At 37.4% G+C, this 14,111-nt stretch overlaps 1 protein-coding gene across 1 annotated transcript in view; it reads left to right on the forward strand.

Moving 5' to 3' along the window:
• LOC106535196 (dystroglycan) overlaps positions 1-10,923 on the forward strand; it is a 15,073-nt gene extending 4,150 nt beyond the window's left edge. The window contains exons 3-4 of the mRNA XM_014032138.1: positions 5,421-5,987; positions 7,048-10,923. Of these exons, the coding sequence (XP_013887592.1) occupies positions 5,565-5,987; positions 7,048-9,357 (2,733 nt within the window). The 5' untranslated portion in view covers positions 5,421-5,564 and the 3' untranslated portion in view covers positions 9,358-10,923. The remainder of the gene's footprint in view (positions 1-5,420; positions 5,988-7,047) is intronic.
• The last annotated feature ends 3,188 nt before the right edge of the window (positions 10,924-14,111 follow it).

Consider the following 14,111-nt stretch of genomic DNA (forward strand, 5'->3'; position numbering starts at 1 on the left):
AAGTACTACCTTACTAATAATATTACCCAGTATTATCAWTAGTAATACCTCTGGCTTTCTGGAAGTAACCACTGTATGTACATCTACAACCGAATAACTTTTGGAGTTGTCTATTCAAGATGGCCACCTCAGCTAATCAACCTTAGCAGACAAAAAAAATTGATACAGCTTTGTTTGTATTATGGTGCAATTAAAGCTGAGAGTCATCCCCGACACATACTCTGAACACTACTGGACCATGCAAGATCTGTGTTTAAAATATCGACTTTATTGTTTGTCAACACTGTCTGCTACAAAGCTCATGAACCACTGCACATATTTTATAAAAACCCAGAAAGTAATCACTGGTTGTACAACTACAACTGAWMAACWTTTAGAGTTCACTCGATTCAAGATGGCCACCCCAGCTTATTATCCTCAACAAATAGCTGTAAGACTTCTTGGTGTGGCAATACCTGAGAGTCATCCCCAACACATATTCAAAAGACTAACATATCAAGAAAGATTGTGCAGTATTGTGTGAAATTATTATACATATCACTATTTGCAAGACTTGACCAAAACAGACATACTTCTTGTCATTTTTCAGCATAGAAAGAAGATCTTAGTCCAAAACTTAGTTTGAGTTTTACTTTAATATTATAATGTTAAGCTAGTTGTAGTTGCTTTCCTTAGTATTTTATTGTCATTGTTGTGTGCTAGCTATTTTATGATGGTGTGACTTATCAAAAAACGTCATCTCATTCAAGAGGCCACTAGCACTAGCCAAGAAGACTCATTCAGCACTCCCTGCACCAATTTGTTTGTTTGCTCCACTATTTTGCCATTTATTACGTTTCCTTAAACCATTTATAACTTGTGACTTCATCATTATCAGATGCTGCTGTTGGGGAAGCATCCAGAATGAAGTAAAGCAAACAACAATAAAACTGCAGAGCATGACAATAACTGCTAATTTTCTGATAAGAAAACAAGAGTGCTGCCAGTGTTTTGCACTTGTGCTTTGTGCATTAGAGAGCAGCACGTTCATAAAAGACCATTCAAAATAATTTGTAGACTTGCAGCTTCTGGGGTTTGAAAGCACACAGTAGTCTTCCAGCAGTGTGAAAAGAGTTGCTTCCAAGATCCTAGTGCCAAGTTAGACTTTCACTCAGAGGCAGATTTGTTTTGTTTGTCGTTGTCGTTATGTCCCCGCATATTTCATTACTTTGTTGAACAGAGTGGAGGGCAACACAAGGGAAACATCCAATTGCAAAGCAACCTTGTCTTGTGGATATGTTTGTTATTCAGCTCAGGCACTATCTAGAGGCTGCTGCATGTGGTACGTCAATTCAATTGGCCCTGAGTGCCACTGTGTATGGAGGCCTAATTATTTTTGATGGTTTTCAAGTTTTAACTACTGTTGAACTGCAGACTGCATGGGTGGTTGTAAAACGTTTTTGTTCCCCGTGTAGTGCAGGTCTCTGAGGAAACAAGCACAAATGTCCCATACTTAAACCAGCATCATCTGTTCACCACACACCGGAAAGCTCATCAACGAAACCGTAGCTACAACTTACACACTCTTGTTAAAGGAACAGCCCGTGTTTTTGTTTGAGTGCACGTGTCAGAAAAATCAGCTGGATACAAAGTCTTTGTTTAATCCTGTGGCGTTTTAAAGTGCATTTTCTAAATATTTTACCGGCGAGCCACATGGGCCTGTCACAATTATGACATGCTGGATTGTTCTTGATTATTTAAATTGACTGTAGTCATTTTGYGTAATTGTTACAATTGCTGCCCCAACTTTACAGAAACAGCTGGATCAAACYTTAGGAGATGTCMTTATTTCATCACTATTTTGACTTTRTTTTCTACAGTCTGTGAGGTTGAAATACCACTCCTTTTCAGCTATGAATTATTTGCACAKGAATGAAAAATTGATGTAATCAAGTGTAAATCTTCCAATACTTTTACATTCTGGTAATCCTCTGTAAYATTATGGATTTAGTTAGAAGCCCTGCTGCTAAATCAGTGCTGGGAAATATTTTTATTTAAACTAATTTATTCATAAAACAAGAGTTCCAATATTGYTTCAAATTTCAGTTGTTTTCATTTTCCTTAAAAAGCTGAAAAATTGAAGGTTTTTAAGTAACCTTTTACATTTTCTAGAAAACCCCAGGGCTAAAGAAGAGCTGTTATGATAAAACCTCAGGTTCAAACTGATTAGGCTAAATGCAAAGAAGGGAAAGTCTAATGGCTTGAAAGCAAATGACTGGATTTGTTTAAAAAGTAAAATATCAAAAGCATCCAAWATCACTCATCTAAAAACACCACTTCCAAATCCAACAAAGCTTTACACTTAGTGATTTTGTTAAGCTGTGCTTTCATTGTTTGTATGGCATTTCCTCAAATAAATGTAATTGCTTTTAAAAATTAATTTCAAACACATATTTTCTTTTGTTTTTCCATGTAACACAGCATCTGAACATATTGCATATCTGATTAAATGTTTCTTTTGTAATGAGATGTTTGATTTTTAGATCCTGAATTACATGCACGCCATAAAACTTGAATGCGATCAAATCTAGGACACACTGCGGAAAGCAATCTTTGATGCTCAGATGTTTTTTTTTTTCTTTTGCCCCTTCCCCCATTACTCCCTCCTCACCCTTTACACCCCACCCCCTCTCAAAAATGTGTGCGTGTGTGGCAACAGCCTGAGGTGATGTGTAGTGCTTATTATGATTAGATGTAGCTTATGGGTAAAACCTGTTTTTATGTTAATCCTTGTGCTTATGAATCATGTATTATTATGTATTTTTTGCTCAGCAAGACTTTTCTTGCTAGATGTTTAAAGAAGACAAGGTTTAGACATTTTATTTTTTGGACTAGGAGTCAGAGGAGGGACAGAGGGCGAAAGGCACTGAAATGTCCCAGATAAGATAGAAATCTGAGTTAAGGTGCATGTCTCAGCTTGGTTAGTGGGTTAAAAGAGTTGTGACTCAGTCCTCTTTCTTTATATCTGCGAGGAGGAGGCAAACATCAGAGAATGGCCTTCATTGTGTCATATGTTTCACACAGATTTTTCTATTGCTTTTCTTTTTTTTTTGTAATATAGTAGTATGAAAAGTTCAGTTTTTCTCTAATATTTCAAGCTACACTCAGGATGGGAAACCATTTTAAGTTATGTGTTCGAGTTTTGGCTTATTTTCTCGGACTGTTTTGAYAAGGTCAACCCTCAGATCTGATGCTTTTATTGTTTTTACGAAAAGAGTCCAACTGCTGATGCCATTTATTTCAGACCCTGGTTCTAAACTGAATACTGCTTTAAAAAAACAGATTAAACCCTGATTTTACCAGATCTAAATTTGTATGAAAAATTAAAATCTTTATGATCAAGGTTTTATTAATTAAACAAAAATATATCAGTTGTTGAAGTCAGGCAGCAGCAGGGAGGTCCATTTCTAGAAATGCTTTAATCCTGACACACAGTATAAAATTTCACTTATTCATCCCTCACCTCAACTTTTGTCTTTTACCTGTTTAGCTGTGAACTTGCTCACAACCTTCATTCATTACTAATAATACCTCTGAAACATTGCTAGACTTTGCTTCCCCTGAAATGCACATTATTACAACAGACTAGTGATTGTTTTGGATGACTGTTGCTCTTTATCATTCAAAAGTGAGCATGAAGGAATTCTTTTTCTTAGACATATTTTTCTCTTTTTACTCAGCGCAGTCTCATTCAGTTGTTCATGCAAACCACTTTTCTCTTTGATCATTTTAATACGCCCTGAATCAAAACATAGCTGTTGTCTGTAATGATTTCATTCAAAAGTTGTGCTTGAAATATCAGTGGCTGCTAGTTAATGTGTTGCCTCTTATAACTCAAYATTGAAGCCTTAACTAATAACAGGAGCAGTAAGAAAAAAAAAACTTTTTCTTTTGTGAATTCAGTCATGTAAAAAAGATTCAAGGGAAAACACAGCATGAATTAGAGCAGCATTTTTTAAGACTTTGAACAGGTAACAGCCACACAGGTCTATATGATAATATTTTAGACTATATTTTCTGGGCTTTACATATTCTGAGGGCTTGCACAGTCTGCCCTATATGCTTGATTTTAAGCAAATTTATTTAATTGATTGTCTTAGTCATAAAATATATTTGAGAGAAAGAAATACTTGAATGAGACAACCTAATTTAAAACTTACTCATTTGGAGGCTCCCAGTCTCTTTTCTGGTTGGACCCCTCCCCCCGTTTTTCATGCATGGTTGATTTCAGTAATTATTCCTTCACACTATGTTTAATGCAACTAATATCTCAGTCCAAGCTGAGTGCCCTGCAATCAGTACTGAGTAAATACATTGTGTTTTCCTGCAATATTTTTTGTTTGTTTGTTCTGTTAATGCTCCCCTTTAACTTCAAATCTTAGTAGATTGTGTAAAATAGAACAGATTATTAAATGCACTGTGTCTGTTTTGCTAATTTCCTTTTGTCATTTTTGTACATCTATACAGTGAAAAGCATGTATTTCAACATGGTTCAGAGCAGGAAAGACATTAGATGTATTAACTGATGTCACAATCTTGTGCCAGGCAGCTATTGGGCTTCCAGGCAAATGGCTAAGCCTCCACTACCCTTTTGAGTGCTGCAAGATTAAAGTTGACGAGGTCAGCAAAGTGAAGACTCCTAAATCCAACTCCTGGTTTCTCTAATTAAATCTTACAATCAAGGCAACCAACCTTTGACATAGCTGCATTGCTGGGGAATTGCTATAACTCAAAATGCCATGAAAATAATTTAAAATCAAGCAGTCAGCATTTATTTTGAAACTCTGTTTATTACATTCAAAATGCCAGTCTTTTCAAAGCTCAAAATATAGACTGACTTTAGCAAATTATTTTTAGATTGACTACAATTTTAAATCGGGTGCGTTAACAATAAGGAAATTATTTGAATTTCATATATCTAATTACAAATTTGAGTTCTACATTGTCGTATGAAAACAAATTGACCTCAATCTTTCTTTTCTCATTTACTTGGTATAACAAAGCAATGATTTATTTTGACATAAATTTTAGTCAACTTCAATTATTGCTGACGTGTTTAGATCTATTAATGTAGCATGATTGGTGAAACTTCATTGAAAATGTGTCCGTTTGTGTATGAGTTGTACTGTTTTTGTGACACGTTATTTTATGGTTTGTTTTTAAACAACTTTGTTTTAACTATCTGTTTTTATTTAATGACCAAGTTAAGTGATGAAAAATCTTTGGTAATATATTTTTGTAGTTTATGTGTAGAATAGCCATCTTTTTAATAGAAATTGCCTCTAAGCAATAAAACTGCAGCTATTTTGCATTAATGGTTTGTTTGCTTGTTTGTATATGGCTTCATATTTATGTTCTTTCTCCTTTTTTATCTCGTATAGGGGGCTGACATGGCCATCTGACAGGCTGTCAAAGATATCTTCATGGATCACGTAGGACAAGAAAGAGAAACTGCTGCATTTATGAGCATAGCCAATCAGTAGGGATTCTGACCCACAAGCATATCATCAACGTGACTCAAGTGCATGTGGCCTTTTCAGTTGTTCATAGACATCTGTTGGGCAGCCTTAAGGCCTATTACTATGCACTATAAACTGAGAGCCATGAGCTGTGAGGATACAAGGAGGAGCAGGTTTCTTTCATGCCGGACTCTCCYTTTTGTAATGGGAYTTCTGGCAACCCTGGCTCATGGCTCAGTGTCAGAACAGCAAGAAACAGTGGTGGACATGATATCTGTGGAACTAGAGGCCTCCATGCAGTCCTCTGTGCTCTCTGAGCTCCAGACTGCAGCAGCATCTGTAGGCGAAGGGCCTCCTATATCTATTCCAAACTCTTCTGCAAAGAATGTTGGAGTGCACAGTAGCATCCCTGATTCTTCAGCAATTGTGGGACAAGTGTTCCAGCTGAAGGTTCCTCTAGGACCTGACCACGACAGCTGCAATGTCTTTGTAAGTAACCTAAAAATCTAACATCAATATGTTCATAATGAAGTAATTCTAGTTCTGATTTTGTATGGCAAATATCTGGCATGTAATACAGAAACAAAACAAAAAATATAGACATCCTGTGTTATTATGGTTGCCACTACAAGACAAATTCTCTTTATTTTGATTAGGAGCAYCTTATTTTCATTGGGGACAAATGCACCAGATATTTGTTTTGTTCCAGTTAAAGCAATTTTAAAATACTGAGTAAAAGAATAATAAGTGCATTATTATTAATCTGACTGTTCTTGTACAAAAAAGTGGAAAAGTGGGTGAAAATATGTTTGTCTTTGCGTTCAGTTGTCGTAACATTATAGTAATGTTTATTGCTCGTCAGTCTTCTCTKAGCTACACAGTTGTCACATTAGCCAGAGTTAATTTTTTCTGTCATCATAATAATATGCAATCTACCATATAGTATTTATCCTTTCAGTTTTGATCACTGTATCATTACTGATTGATGCTGACTGTGTTGCAATTTGTTCCAGTCCGACTTATGCGCGAGATGAGATTATTATTGGCCTGAATGGCGTTACAGAATGATATCCTGTCATAGGGTAATAACTCAAAATAATGAGTGATGACTCACATGGTTATTATGAATAGAGGCTCACTCTGCTTCCTGTTCCTATTTGCCATGATTTGATAAACTGAATGGAATAGAGAGAGCAGGATTTGGGGAAATATTCTTTTTTTGTATATTACATATTTCAGTTTTGCATTCATTTCAGTTCTTTGTGACTTAGTTTTCTATTACCAGCCTGCAGCCTGCTTGCTTTACAACAATTAAATACAGGATTTAATCTGAGGTTATTTAGTCAGTAAACCTAAAAGTAAACCGTGATAGTTATTTTAAAAGAAAATGCCTTTGTGTTGCATCTATTTTTTAATCTATTCTGAATCATACCTACTTTTGATGTGTATCAGTCCCATAGTGAATGTTAGCAATGACTTGTATTTTTGTACAGACTTATCTTAGCAATATTCATAAAGTATTAATAACCCTCTTCTTTCTGTTCTGCAGCTCACTGAGATGGGCAAAAAGACTTTACCCTCCTGGCTATATTGGGACAAAGAAAACTGCACTCTGAGGGGTTTGGCTCTGGAGCAAGATAAAGGTGTATATCATATCTTAGTGTCAGGAGAGGAGATGACCAGAAAGGCAAACAGCCAAGGGTATCCCAGTATAGTCTTTACTATTGAAGTATATCCAGAAGATAGGGCAGACACTGAGCCAGCCCTTCTCACTCTACAGTCTGAAATCAGTGGCCTTCAGCCTTTCACCTGTGGCTCCGAGGAGCCAGTCACTGTCCTCACTGTCATACTGGATGCTGACTTGACAAAGATCGTTGCTGACCAGAGGGTCATTTTAATGGAAGTTATGAGGAAATTTTCTCATGTACCCCTAGAGCACATGAGAGTGGTTCCTGTTGTCAACAACCGCTTATTTGACATGTCTGCTTTCATGGCTGGACCAGGAAATGCTAAGAAGGTGGTTGAGAATGGGGCCCTGCTGTCATGGAAAGTTGGCTGTGCCCTCGATCAGAATAGCATTCCTGACATTAGCAGTGTTCAGTCCTCGGCAAAAGATGGGACAATGTCAGCCAGGCTGGGTTACCCTGTGGTTGGCTGGCATATTGTTAACAAAAAGCCTCATGGAGTGAAAAGAGTCAGGCGACAGTTGAACAATACACCTACTCCAGTGCCATCCCTGCTTCCTCCAACTATTCACCAAGAGCCCTATTCACGTGTTGTACCTACCCCAACTTCACCCTCTATTTCCCCAGCAACAGACTACTCTGCTCCCCCTGTCCGAGGCCCTTTGCCTCTGCCAGTAAAGCCTACCATGAGGGTCAAAGATCAAATAGCTCATACGCCTATTCTTGAACCTCCTCAACCTACCAGAGTACTAGGAACTACAAGCACCATTCCTATTCAGCCTAGCATGACTCGGTCTACAATTCCGGAACCCACTGCTTTGCCAACACCACCAAGCGCCACCAAAAGACCCAAACCTTCTACCACAAGGAAACCTAAGAAACCCAAAAGCTCTACCCAAGCTCCTCGAGAACCAAAGTCTACCACTGTTAAACCACCTCGCCGTACAACCCCTCTTTCTCTAATCCCAGATTCCAATCAAATCCCAGAGATTCGCAATCCCATTGATCAGGTGACAGCATGGGTTGGTACATACTTTGAAGTCAAAATTGCTTCAGATGCATTCTATGACAGAGAGGATGGTACCACTGACAAGCTGCGTTTGACTCTGAAGAAAACCCCCAAAGAATCAGTCAATGAAAAATCATGGATTCAGTTCAACAGCACTATTCAACTTTTGTATGGTCTACCAGACGAGGAACATGAGGGAAATCATGAGTATTTTATGTTGGCCACTGATAAGGGGGGAAAAAGCATCATGGATGCATTTGAGGTTCGAGTCAATCGATGGTCTAACAATGACAAACCGTCAGTTGTATTTGCTGCTCGTTTTTACGGTGACCCTAAAACTTTAAACAGTGACGTCCACGAGAAGATTCGTTTGACAAAAAAATTGGCTTATGCCCTTGGTGATCGAAACAGCAGTACAGTGACTCTGAGGAGCATCACTAAGGGATCCATAGTGGTGCAATGGACCAACAACAGTCTTCAGCAGAGCCCTTGTCCAAAAGATCAAATCAGGGTTCTTAGTGAAAAGATCTCAGATCCCCAAGGAACACCTAAGCCGGCCTTCATTAAAGCGATGGAGCCTGAATTCAAACCAATTAACATTTCTGTTCGTGGTACCAATAAATGCCAGAGCTACTCATTCATTCCACCAGGGGAGGTGCCAACACCTGTTCTTCCTACAGCTACACCATCCCCTGGCACAGGTCGTAGGAGCAGTGATGATGTTTACCTGCACACTGTCATTCCTGCTGTAGTGGTAGCAGCACTTCTTCTCATAGCTGGGATCATTGCCATGGTCTGCTACCGCAAGAAACGCAAGGGGAAGATGACCATAGAAGAGCAGGCCACTTTCATCAAAAAGGGGGTTCCTATAATATTTGCTGATGAGTTAGATGATTCCAAGTCTCCTCCATCCTCCAGCATTCCTCTTATCCTTCAGGAAGAAAAGCCCCCACTTCCTCCTCCAGAGTACCCCAATATGACTGGCCCCCACAGTACCCTACTCAGCCAGGATTTGATGGAGGAGTTTTCAGTTTATCAAGATGATGATCCAAATGCTCCACCTTATCAGCCACCGCCACCATTTACTGTTCCCATTGAGGGAAAAGGCTCACGGCCCAAGAATATGACCTCATACAGGTCACCACCTCCCTACGTGCCTCCCTAACCCTCACTTGAGATTCAGAGTGGGGAAAGCAGGTGTACTGTAGGGGTGCTTCTCAGAAACTACTACAGGAATAATTTTTCTTCTGATCAATGAAATGGCTTTGACTTTATAGAAGAGCAAGCAACCATATATAGGTGACGATCCCGGATAAAACTCTGTAACGTACAATTAAACAGTAACAGGTTATTCCACCGCTCCACTTTTTCCCCTTCAYATCTGCTTTGGACTTCTTACAATTTTCTTTCAGTTTTTTTTTGTTTGTTTTGTTTTGTTTTTTGCCAAGAGGAGTCAATTTTATCTTCAATGATCTCCTATTTCTATTGTATAGAAAATAATAAAGAAGCAGGAAAGACTGAAGTCCTTTGGGCCTTTGTGCAAATGTCACCATGACAACAGACTCGAGGCTCTCCCTCACAATGTTAATCTTTGAGTTCGAAATCATTCTTATCTGCCCTTCAGCTAGGTTTACTAAGATTTTGCACTTGTTATATCTAGAGGGGATGAAATACAAAACGACAAACTGAAAGCATGAAACATTTTATTTACTCAAAAATTGGTTCATTTATCAGACATTGATCAGCCTCGTGTTTTTTTTCCTTTGCTCCCTCTTGATAATAACATGCAATCCTTGCACTTATGCAAATTCTTGTTAAACCTTGCACTATGTGTCTTGCGCAGAATAGAAAGAATTGACTGATAAGACCAATGAGAAAGAGAAGAAAAATAATTTTGTATCCTTGAATCCGCCATGTGACTGAGATTTCTCTGGTACTTGATCACAAAAGACATTACTCTGATCTGCCTGTTGTAGATGTAGCCTAAATATGTTTTTATTTTTATTTTTATTTTTCTGTTCTTTAATGTGTGCCACTAAAGCTGCCTGTGAGATGACTGGTTTTGCTGTTGCCAACGTGATGTCTGCGGTCACAAGGTCAAACTTGKGACGTTGCTACAACAATAACACGGGGGGTCACTGGAATGCTGTGGTTCGCAGCAGGCTGAGAATCTGTCAATAAGGGGGCTCCATTGTTTTGTGTTCAGTCAGTTTTATTAGTGTGATGGGTGGGTGGGCGTAGAGTACTGTATTATCACTGCTCTGCCTCTAGGTGTTGCACTGCTAGGTTTAGTGCACTGCCTGTTGTCAGTTCGGGTGAGGCATTGGGTAAAAGGGGATGTACATATTTGTGTGCCTGTGAAATGAAACAACTTCATTACGTTGATGTTTTATCAGTAAATTGGGAGGGAGGGCAACTCGAGTGGGAAATGATTTTATTTTTTAATTGTATGTCTAGATTTATGATTGCAATCATGAAAAAAATATAACTTTATAGTTTGTGAGGGTAGAAAAGATTGTTTACTTGCCTATCACAAAAGATAAAGCATTATCTCAATGTGACGGAGAACCAAGATCCACAACAATATGTGAATTATGTACATTTCATATCTGATATCACCATTAGCAAAAATGGTTCAAAAAATCTAATGTTTTTACTGAGTTTTTGATACAGTCTTAAACTTGTTTTATGAAAATATATTAATAAAATGTAATACTATTTGTAAACCTCAGATGGTCTGTAGTCTACTTTATTGAAATAGTTTTGTTTATAAGGTTTATCAAAACATGATGCTCATTTTAATAAAAAAGGGAGGATATAACACTAAAGCAGCAATGACAAATTTGAACCAGCTGTGCAAGTTATGAGACTGAATTAAAGTTCTTTTTTTATCTTTACACATTTCGTTCTGAAAACATTTTTGCTTTCCTTCAGATAAAATTCAGTTGGGTTATCAGAATATAGTTGTGCCTTTTTGTTGCCACATTCTTGACAATTTCCACAAACAGTACAATTGGCTCTAATGGTTGGCTGGGTTTGACAGAAWCATGAGAGGTACTCTCATTGTTGTAATAAATCAGATATACAACTGGCAGCTGCTGGGAGACTGATATTTTAGAAGTGTTTACTGGGTTGGGCTGTGATTCCTTTTGGCTCGGTGCTCTTGCATCTCTTAAGGAAATGTCTATAACAAAGGCAAGGCCAAGTAATTTATGTTGCACAATTCAACAAGGCAATTCTCTTAATAAAAAAAAAAAAAACGGCATTCAAATAAGATAATTACACATGAAAAGAGTAAAACACTATCTGCCCTCATTTGGGGGTTTACTGTGTGGAACATAAAAGAAGTTCAGTCATTTTTTGATTGCATGTTTTAAACAAATGGTACCACCTGCTGCCATAAAAAGAGGGCAATAATGTACTGTAATTGCTTGTGCATCATCACATGAACTGGTAAATGAAATTATCCCAGGAAGWAATCCTCGGACGTCTACAACTAATTAACATGGCTGAAAAAAGTGGCTATAACTCTGTTCGTTTTACAATTATGAAGTCAAATGTTAGTGTAACAGCTGAGAGTCTTCTCCAGCACATATTTTGAGCAATAACCAGTCACATAATTTTTTTTATTTATTTTTTTTTTACTTTGGCATTAATAGTTTGAGTTAAACTTGTGTATCTGTTCCACCCTGGTTCAAGAAAACTCCCACTCTAACATTTGAGCTCATCACGTTCAGTTCCTACACATCTCCTTTATTTTCTTTCATTGAGGTGTGTTCAAACCCAACAATGTGCACAAACTTGCTACATAAAAGCTTAGATACTGTTAGCATGCAGACTGATTTCCTGTAAATTAAATTTTACTTTTTTGTTATGAATCTGGTTTGATGCATGTTTTATTTTGATTGATTAAAGATCATTTTAAAACTATGCTGAACTAGCAAATAAACAAGAAATCTGTAGGGGGGAACAATACTTTTTCACAGCACAGTGACAGCAGCATATTAAATAATGATGAAGCTACTAAATAACTCATTTATCTAATGCGTGCCACTGAAAAATGAATAATCTCATGTTTCTAAGTCAATTTTCTTGTATATTGCAACATGAACGTGTAGCTTTTGTATGTTTTTGTTGAGTGTGCTGATAAAACACTCAATCATGATGTCAGTGCTGCAGCTCCAGTCACTGCCCTGCTCTAATTTTCTTGTTTGTTATTACAGCCCGTAACTGATAACTGAGAGGTGTAAAGTGAAGACAATAATCATTCATCAGCTGGTCAACAAGCAGCTCTCGGTGGGCGAGTGACTCCTGTAAATGATTCAGTCGCCCACTGACAGAGTGATTAAATCCAGCGTAGCGTTTTGTTAATGAGCATACAAACTGAAGACATTTCCCTAGATCCAGATGTTTTTCACAGAATTAAAATGCCCTTCTAATGGGCCTTTTGTTGTATAGTTCTTGTTTTATTTGATTGTGTACAACTTTTTTATTTTCAGTGGTGTTCCGAGATACTTAAAGCCTAAATTATTCATTTGGAGTTATCAGTTTAGATTCTGCTGTCACAGATGTGCTTCTGGATGAGCTGTTGTAGGGTGAGATTTCTGTATCTGTGTTTTGTGTTCATTTGTTTCTGCAGGAATTACACTATTTTACTTTTTTCCCCCTCAGATAACAGCAACTGTGTGGAGTTGAGGACACACAGCAGTATGATGTTCAAAATGACATAAGACCTACTATAGCATTTTTCAAACTTTTAAGGCCCATAGGCCAAATGTGGCCCACAGGTCACTTCCATTTGGCCTGCCAATGAGGCCCTGTCCTCCCACCCCACCCAGTTTTTATTTAGGTACTATAAAATATATATTTTATATAAATTATAAACTTTAAATTTATGATTCAATGCAACCAAATAAACAAAAATATGAAATATAATACCTGTCCTGTTGGCTTTGAGTAATGGGCTCCCTGTGTAATTTAGTTGAGTTTAAATAGCCCAACAGCATTTTATGTGGCCTCCAAGAGCTTCAAAGATGTATTAATGTTTCTTAAAAAAGCTGCTTTAAAACTAGCATTGACCATAAACTACATCTCCCATAATGCATTTGATTGGTTATTRGAATTCTCTGTCAGAATTTGGGAGAGTTCAGAATTTAAAACGGCAGCTACTCACAACTCATTGAGTAAAACTYTTACTTTTGATAATATTTCTGCATTATTTATTTCACTTTTAGTCAGTTGCATTACTTTTCAGTATTTATAAGAGGATGTGTTAAATGTTTCAATGCAGGAAATACCATGTAGAGCTCGGTTATTGTTTGCTCAGCCATTGCAATGAAACAAGGAATGGGGCGTTTTATGTTATTGTCAAAGTTAAACATGAAACRTCAAAGTTATTTACAAATGACACTAATCTGTAAAGGGATAAAAATGTTTTAATCTATGTGGAATCCCAGAAAGGCAGTTCCACTCTAAAGTTCAGGTTCCACAGTGCAGCAGTTTCCAGTCTTTATTAAAAAGAAAAGAGTTCAGTTCTCAACTTTCTTTACAACCAAAAAGGAAAGTTTTAATCTGGTAACAACCAGCCTATAAGTTGCTCTTGTGTGAAAACTAAGTTTGGTGAAGAAGAATCCGAGCAGTGATGATGGTGACCAAAGTCAGATTACAGCACCTGTGTGGAGTTGAGCAGTGTTGTATAAAGTACCACAAAGTGATACTTGAGTTAAAGTACAAGTATCTCACCAAAAAAATACTTTGGTAAAAGTTAAAGTCTCCTTTAGGAATGTTACTTAAGTAAAAGTATAAAAGTATCTGATATTTTTTGTACTTAAGTATTAAAAGTAAAAGTTCTGATTTACAGTGGGGAAAATAAGTATTTAGTCAGTCACCAATTGTGCAAGTTCTCCCACTTAAAAAGAT

This window comes from Austrofundulus limnaeus, unplaced genomic scaffold (assembly GCF_001266775.1).
Source record: "Austrofundulus limnaeus strain Quisiro unplaced genomic scaffold, Austrofundulus_limnaeus-1.0 Scaffold1382, whole genome shotgun sequence".
In the NCBI taxonomy this organism is placed as follows: domain Eukaryota; kingdom Metazoa; phylum Chordata; class Actinopteri; order Cyprinodontiformes; family Rivulidae; genus Austrofundulus; species Austrofundulus limnaeus.